This window comes from Galeopterus variegatus, unplaced genomic scaffold (assembly GCF_000696425.1).
Source record: "Galeopterus variegatus unplaced genomic scaffold, G_variegatus-3.0.2 Scaffold765, whole genome shotgun sequence".
In the NCBI taxonomy this organism is placed as follows: domain Eukaryota; kingdom Metazoa; phylum Chordata; class Mammalia; order Dermoptera; family Cynocephalidae; genus Galeopterus; species Galeopterus variegatus.
Genome location: NW_007726876.1, coordinates 49,587 through 58,540, shown reverse-complemented (window position 1 = coordinate 58,540; position 8,954 = coordinate 49,587). Strand labels below are relative to the sequence as shown.

Genomic DNA, 8,954 nt, shown 5'->3' with positions numbered 1-8,954 from the left:
AAAAAGAATGAAATACTACCATTCACAACAACATGGATGGACTTAGAGAAAATTACATTAAATGAAATAAGTCAGGCACAGGGGCCGGCCCGGTGGCGCACTGCTACAGTGCGCCGCTTGGGAGTGTGGCGGCGCTCCCCAGTGAAAATGTAAGAAGTTCCTTGCATTTCCCTTTGTATTTTTCAAAATTTTTACAAGGGTGATTTTATAACCACAAATGGTGTGGAGGTTCCTCAAATGATTACAGATAGATCCACCATATGAGGCAGCTATTCCACTGCTGGGAATATACCCAGAGGAATGGAAATCATCATGTCAAAGGGACACCTGTACTCCCATTACTTATAGCCAAGAGTTGGAAGCAGCCCAAATGTCCATCATCTGATGAGTGGATGAGGAAAATGTGGTACATCTACACAATAGAACACTACTCTGCAGTAAAAAAGAATGAAATACTACCATTCACAACAACATGGATGGACTTAGAAAAAATTACATTAAATGAAATAAGTCAGGCACAGGGGCCGGCCCGGTGGCGCACTGCTACAGTGCGCTGCTTGGGAGTGCGGCGGCACTCCCGCCGAGGGTTCGGATCCCACATACAGACCGGTTCCCGCTCACTGGCTGAGCGAGGGGCGGGTGCAGCACTGAGAGTTGTGATCCCGTTGCCGGTCCCGGTCCGGTACGGGTGCGACACTGAGGGTTGCGGTCCGTTGCCGGACACGAAAAAAGAGACAAAAAGGAAAAAAAAAAAAAAAGAAATAAGTCAGGCACAGAAAGAGAAATACTGCATGTTCTCACTTATTGTGGGATCTAATAAAAATAAGTAAATAAATATACAAACAAATAAATGGTGGGGAAAGGGGAAGAAGACACAACAACCATAAATTCCTTGAACTTGTTAAGATAAGTGAACAGATATGATGTTTATGGGGGGGACCAGGAGGGGGAAAGAAGAGGAATTGGTAAAGGGACACAAAAATCAACTACATAGTATACTGGTAAATTAAAGTTAAAATAAATAAAATAAATTTAAAAACCACAAAAGTTGTACAAGGGTGATTTTATAACCACAATCTTTCTAATTTAAAGAAAAGAAAACAAAGGTCTTTATTTTGTTTTTTATTACAATATAAGCTCCCCGACAAGAATATAAACTAGGAAAGGGCAGGAATTTGCTCACTGCTATCTTTTCAATGCCTATTAGTTAGCACAAACTATTCAGCACAAAAAATTGAGCACAAAGAAAAAGATTAAAATATTGTGAACAAGTAAAATTTTCATATTTTTCTTCCATATGGAGCTTTTCTTTCTTAAAAAGATTGAGTGCAAGTAGAAAAAATGTGATACTATGATACAGGTGATTTGGTTTTTAGTTTCTTCATTATTCTAAATAATTTACTAAAGAAATAAATCTAAGTAACAGTGCAAAAGACAGTGAGATTGAAATAATAATAAATAAAATTCTACCATTAAGGAGACGAAAGTCAAATTGTCCTGACTTTTATTTTCAATGAGAAAAGTTTGAATTTCAAAGAGGAAACATCGTATCCCTTATAGATTCCAAACATTAAAGGAGCGTGGGAGGCAATAGCTTAGTAGCTTTCCCAAACTGGACAGTAAGCACAGAAAGATGAAGCGGTTGTCATGGTTATTTGCTTAACCCTCCTGAGCATGGAGGAAATAAATGACGTAGGTAGCAGCGACCGGTCGTTGGCCACTTTTGTGCTAGTGCTGTGTTAGGGGTTTTGCCAGCATGATTCCATTTTCCTCACCTCATCTCTATGACATAGGTACTCTTATTTGCATTTTACAAATGAGGAAACTGAGGCTCCCAGAGATGAATTGGAACTCAAAGTCAGATCTGTCTGACTCCAAACTTTTAACCAATTACATCACTGTTTCTGAAACTTCAGTTATTTGCCCATAGCCTTTACGGTTTTTGCCATATTGTATGTGTCATCTGCAGTAGGCATGGACGTGCACTGCTCTGATTTCTCTGCAAAAAGGACAGCCTCCACCTGGCATGCCTTCAGCTCCCACTGCAGTGTTCATATGCAACCCTGCTCTCTCTGATGGCTCTTGCCAATGACCGAGCACGGTGGGGTACAGGGCCATTCATTCCCATCCAGTGTGGGACTCCCAAGATGCGCAATCTGGTCTCTATGATTCCACACTGGCCTGGCCAAGTCTTTCTCAGCAGCCCCCTCAGTCTGAGGCTTTTCCAACCTGCTCTCCTTCCTTCCTCCTCTCTCTTTACAGATGTCAGATCCTCACTGTGGCCTGAAGGCTCTTTCTACCTACTTCTGACCCTGCCCCTTAAACCTTCACAGGTATTTCTCTCCAATAAATCTTTTGCACGTTAATTCTATCTTGGTGTCTTGCTTCTTGGAGGGCCCAAATTTACCATTACTTACTTAATATCAGTACCATTACTTGTATAACATTTTTCTTTTCATTGGATTCCTTTTAAAACTAAACACGGTTTGTCTCACCTTGAGCAATCTTGGTGTCTTGCTTCTTGGAGGGCCCAAATTTACCATTACTTACTTAATATCAGTACCATTACTTGTATAACATTTTTCTTTTCATTGGATTCCTTTTAAAACTAAACACGGTTTGTCTCACCTTGAGCAAAATATATGTTAAATCTCAAGTTTAATGTGCTATCTCTACTTTCCCTAATACACTTTATATATAAATATGATAATTATTTAAATGAAAATGTTCAAAAATGGGTTAAGTCATTTCCCCTATATACACATATAAGTCATTTCACCTATATACACATATAAGTCCCTTGGAAATTGTTCTGTACAGTATACTGCTGGCAAAAGATATTTTAAGATAAGTAATGGTGGTTGGTGAAGCAAGAGGATTAGAACAGAACGTCAACTGATGTCATCCAAAGTTTTCATAAAATATTGGAGTTTGTGTTCTGGGAAGAACCTAGAAGGGAGATTTTTGTACAACAGGAAACAGGCTCAGAAATTCAGCTGGATTCTGGACACAAGAGTAAAACTGTCACCACAGTGGCATTTGTATTTATCATCTGCTTTGCCTGACTCGCCAAGTGGCACGAATTAGTAAGTTAGATTTTTCCAGCTCTGTGAATTTCCACCCCCTCACCCCTGAATTCTTGCTCTTCTTTTGGCCAAATGTAAAACAGGCAAGAGTTCGGAACACGTGTGGCCCTGGGGATTGATTGCTCAGCAACGATGCTGAAGGAACAGCTCTTGGAATTGCTCAGCCCCACCCCCTCCATTTCTTTGCACGCACATACCTCAGGTACCCTAATTCTAGAGAGGAAAAAAATCACACAGTGATTTGAATTTTCCTGTCACAGAGCACAGTATGTGCTTGCCTTGGTGGACACCCTGGGTTTCTAAAAGGAGAGGAAGACCTAGAGGCTCACAGCGGCTGATTCTACACAGCTAGGGGGAAACAGAGACAGAGGCCCCCAAGGTGGTCTATCTCCCCAGGGTGAGAGCACTTGGAGGACAGCAGGAGGAAGGCAGAGTAACAAACTGTTTTAGAAGGAAAAGGAAATCATGAAACACCACAACCCTCTGCCATGAGCCGGAGTCATCCAAAGACTGAAAATTTCTACTGGCTCATTTCCTTTCCTTCCCCGTGAAACACATGTTTTGACAGGCATTTCATTCTTTCCAGAAGTGCATTAGAAATGTTCAACTCAATGGCAAGTTGAGTCATTTTGGAGAAGAAGAAAAAAAAAAACTGCATACAATGATTGGCCCAGTGGAAATAATCCCTTCAGTCATCCCAGCCCCAAGGACTCTCCAAATCTTGAAAATCAGACTTACCTTTTTCCAAAACAGTTTGCCTAGAGGTGAAGAGGTGGGTCCCGATTTCTCCTTGGCACTTTCCTTTGCTGTTTCAGTGGATGTCACAGATTGCACGTGACCTGATGAGTTGCAGCCTTTAGGATTTTTGGCTGCAGCTTGGGTCTCCTGGGGTACAAAGTTGGCTTTGTCTGACTTTAGGTCAGCTGAAGCAGCGGGTGACTTTTCAGCACCCTACAGAGTTAAAAGAAATGAAGGGGGAAAAACTCAAAATGATCTCAAGATTTCAAAAGTGAAAGTTCTCTGTTTTATAAACGTGGGCTAGAGTTATGTGTATGTTAATTTTCTTCTTTGTAATTTTCCATATTTTCCAAATAGGCTACCATGAATGTAGATCTGTGTTAAAGTCTTGGAAAAAGTCAATGTTTTCCTTTTGGAAAAAATAAACATAGAAGCATTACTAATCCTGTTCATTATAAGTAACTCATTAGGAATCAAGGGGACTGTAAGAGTCCCTTTGCTATTAGAATGTGAAATTCTTACCTAGGCTGTTGGTCTCCAAATGGTTTTGATTATGTTCTCATCAGTAAAACATTTTGAACATGCACCCCCAATACAAGCATATTTGTTTTACATGTATATTACGGACATGTATTATTTTATTAATCCAAATTAGAAATTAAAGAAGGGTTGAGATAATGATAATTAAAATAGAAGTTCTCAAAATTTCCCCCCATACTCCACTTTGGAGATCACAGTCTACAGAGGCTATACATGATAAAGCAGCTGGACTAGATCTGAGAGAAGGGGGCTTGAACCGGAAAAACATCTGCAAACCCCATTCTTCATATTTAGATGCAGCCCCCACACTCCACAGCTAAGACTTCTGCCACTGTCATTCATCGGTCTTCATGCCTCCCTCTCTCCCTCTTTCTCTGTCTCGCTCTTTCTATCTGTGGCTTTCTCTCAGAGGTTCAATTCCAGGACATCTGACTCCTTCTGTGAGGGGCTGTTAATTCCTACACCCTGGCCCCCACCCCCCAGTTGTGGGATAAGGAAAGGGTTGGGAGAATTATAGAGACAATCTATCACAGCATGAGTGAATATTGGCATTAAACATTTTAACACCAGGTCCACCTGACCTAACCTCTTCACCCCAATCATCTGCTTCTCATGATTTTTGCTCCAGTGACTTATAACTCAATCTCTCTAAATTTCTAGGGATGTCATATCTTTGATTACATTTTCTGACTGAAAAAAATATGGCAGTAAAAATGGGGTGTGGACAAATTCAGGAAGTTTCACAGTATTTTTGATACTGGAAAGAGTCTTAAAGACCAGCTGGTCCAATGCTTGAATTTTCACAGATGGGGAAACTGAGGCCCAGAATTTGCCCAACACTAAATAAAAGGTACAACCTGGCTTCACAGCTGGAATTCTGGCTCCTGTTTAGGGCTCTGTCCTTGAAGTTTATTGCCTCTCTAAAGGGTGTTTGCAAACAACATCAATTTACTATTTGATGCAAGACACAACATCATCTCTGCTGACTTTTATGGCACTAAAAGGGAGTCATTTAAGGAGCAGATTCTAAGTTCAAAACATGATAAAGGACTAAAGTAGGGAAATGACTTTTGTGATCATTGATACTGGAATAACCCCAGTTCCATTTAAAAGTGTACAAAACTGTATACTGCTAGAATTAAAATAACCTCTGCACTTTATAGACAGTGAAGTCACAATGGTGAAGCTCATAAAGTTCTGTGTTATAAATCTTCCGGTCTTGTGCACCTGGCACTATTTTAGCTCTAAATGGTAATTAAATTAAAGGGGACTGGTTGAATGGGATGTACCCCCTTCCCCCACTTCTCACTAAGTAGCTTGCTTTCTTTTTCAAAAATATGAGAAAGCATTATTTATTTATTTAAAAAACCCTGCATAAGTATGTCCCAAATATTGCATGGGACATACTTACATTTGTACCAAAAAATTATTTTTTGTTTATCCAAAATTAGAATTTACCTGGGTATTGTATACTTTATCTGGCAAACCTAACCATGAAATTCTAATGTACTAGGTTTGGAGATTGTGTGTGAAATAACCTTACCTTCTTAATAAGTTTTCATCTTGTTTTCACATTAGGGTATGGGAGAGAGGAGGTGTTAGTAAGATGTCAACATTTCACCAAGAATGAAAACAATGAATGGGTGGCAGGGATCACGTGAGCTGCTGCTGATACTTCGGGAGCATTTCTGGATGTGGCAAAAACATTCTAGAACCCTGCCTCACCTTGGGTACACGTTGTCATCAAACATTGGCAGACGCATGGAAAAGTTTGATTCTGAGGCATCGTGTGCACTTAAGCCAAGAAGAAAAGATTCAAATTCAGCAAAAGAAAGCTGACACTTCTATTATTATAACAATAAACTTATTTACTAATTCCAGCCTTCCACACTTTTTTAAACTAAGAAAATTCTTTTTATAGGAAGGAAAATTGAGATGTAGAGAAATGAACCCAGTGGTTAACCAGAATCAGTAACTATTGTATTTTTTACAGCAAAGCTAGAAGATGGTGTTTTATCCTTGAATTTGACTGGGTTTGCATATTTCTGTCCTAGGTTAAAACCTCATGGTAAATTCAAGGGTTTAAATCACACAAGCTATAATCCTGCAACAACGGTCCTTGGTAGAATCTGGCTGGTCATCTTAATGACCCTATTTTCTTAACTTTGTGGACAACAGAATAATCAAAAGAGAAAAAGAAGTAAACTTTTAAAGCCAATGAGTTAGAACAAACTACTGAATAAATGAGAATTCAGAAGATTTGAGAATTTTCTCCTTACCTTAATTTATATTTATTTAAAAATACACCGAATGTAACTCAAGAAAAAACTCTGCAGTCCTTATGTCTGTATTAGAGAATCCCAGAAAAGAATTTTTCCTCTACATCTTCCTAGTAATCCAGAATCCTGTCCTTCCCCCAAATATACCTCAGTGGCAGGCTGTGAGGCCACTGGTTTTGGGAAGCCCTAGAAATAATAACACTGAACTTGGGTGGTCCAGTTATGGATGGTAAGAGACACTGCAGATGGGAAGTTTTGTCGTGCATAAAATGAAAGTCATAATGCAATGCAGATCTGGAGGGAAAGTCATACACTTCTTCAACTTTCAAGGTCCCCTAGTCCAAGTGGGAGTTAAACTAGATGGGTTTGTATGAGATCTGATGTGTTTCACTAGCAGTTGCTAAACTGTCTCCCACATACAGTCGGACCACTTTTTAATTTTCTCTCCTCCACCGTAATATCCATCATCCCCCTCCTCTCTTTACAGAAAAAAATAAGCCTGTATGGAAATTGAAGGGTGGCTTTGTAAGACAGTTTATTTATGCAAATATATAGTCAGCTGTGATAACTTTCTAGGAAGGTTTTATTTGCATACACAATCCTGGGACTATAACATCCAGGTGGGGAAGTTTTCTAATATGTTCATTTAACTTGGTGAATGATGGTTAATATTTTAAACAAATTTCCAAGCACTCTGATCCAACTCAGGGATCCTTTCAATTGATGGTTTCAGACAAACACTGGCATCTTAGACATTGGAAGACTGATATCTCCAAAACTGATTTCAATGTCATCCTACTTTCCTGAGGACATGGAGATTTAACTTGCTCTGCCTCCATTCATTGTTTTTTTTCTGCCTGGGCTTTTATTTGGGTTCAGCATAAGCTTAGTTAATACTACGGTTGGATGGAACAGGCCACAGAAATATAAAATTGTTATCTTGAGGTTAGTAGAGTATTTCCCAAAGTGTAGGAAGCATACCACTAATGAGTCAGAGATGGTTTTACGTTGTGCAGAAATATAACTTTAAATAACATTTAAATAGTGAAAATACTTTTTCCTTTTCCAACTCTCATTTAATCCTTCTGATAACATCCCAGGTAACGGCTCAGCCTCATGCTGGTATGCCTTTAATGTTTTTCTACCACTGGTCAATTGCCTTTTAAAAAAGCTAGAAAGGGCATCCGATTCACAAATCATTTTTAACACAAATGAGGTAGCTAGATTGTAATATCTTTCTTTATTAGCCTTATTAATGGTTACCTTCCTCCTATGAAAAATGATTCTGGTTTTCCAATATGATATAAAGTTTCTTTTCAAGACATATTTAAATACAAAATGGATCAATTTCAATATGAAAATATCAAGTAAATAATAGTTTATTTAAAATGGTGACAGTGGTATGCAAACAACCAACATTTGGGAAACACTGGATTAGAAGAATAATCTCAGAACCCTGGTCCACACTAGGAAGAAAACAGTCTGAAATGTTTATAACTATGGAGACTTTAAAAAAAAAATCTCTGAAGTTTAATTCACATCATCTTTAATTCCCTTTTAATGATCTCAGCTATCCAAGGCTCTGTCTTCACCAAAGCAGAGCTGGGTGGACGTAGTATGGCATGGATGCTGTGTGGCAAAGACCAGGGTTCTTTTTTTCCCTCCTAGTTTAACAAGATACAGACCTTATGCCTAAAGAATTTTCTAAAGGCGAGTCCTAGCCTGGGGCTCTCCAGGTGCTTTTTCTTGGTGCTTTTAGCCTGGATCTCAGATGTCTTCTGACCAGCTTGTCCATCACAGACACTTTCTGCTTTGGATGCCTTTCGGGCAACAGCAGTCACAGCTTAGAACTTTGTTTACAAGCAAAACCCATTTTTTTTCTGTTGCTTTAAAGTGCATGAATACACTGTTACAATTAGCTACTGTTATATTCCCCCTACCCCTTTACCAAAAGGCACCATGTGAAAATTTATGTTTTTTAAACTCTCAAAGATGATTTGCTGAACAGCATATTCACAGTCAATTTCAAGTACTCGTTGACTTTCAACAGCGTGGCCTATTTAAATGACCCAGATTAACACATCTCAAAAACAAAAACAAAACATAAAAACCCAAACCAAGATAAAATTAAAAAACCCACATCTCCATTTGCTAAAGACAAAAATAGGACACTTAAGCTCTGTCTACATGACTTAAAATATGCAAATATAAAAAAAGAGAGAGATAATGCAGTCCCTGCTTGGTAGTTTTAAATATCTAAATGCTGTTATCACATGGGAAAGAAGAAATACCTGCAGAGAAACAATTCATT

At 38.8% G+C, this 8,954-nt stretch overlaps 1 protein-coding gene across 1 annotated transcript in view; it reads right to left on the bottom strand.

The window, feature by feature from the left end:
* BCAS1 (breast carcinoma amplified sequence 1) overlaps positions 1-8,954 on the bottom strand; it is a gene marked incomplete at its 5' end in the record, with an annotated part of 81,555 nt that overhangs the window by 37,030 nt on the left and 35,571 nt on the right. The window contains 2 exons of the mRNA XM_008572226.1: positions 3,825-4,037; positions 8,329-8,463. Coding sequence (XP_008570448.1) covers positions 3,825-4,037; positions 8,329-8,463 — 348 coding nt within the window. The remainder of the gene's footprint in view (positions 1-3,824; positions 4,038-8,328; positions 8,464-8,954) is intronic.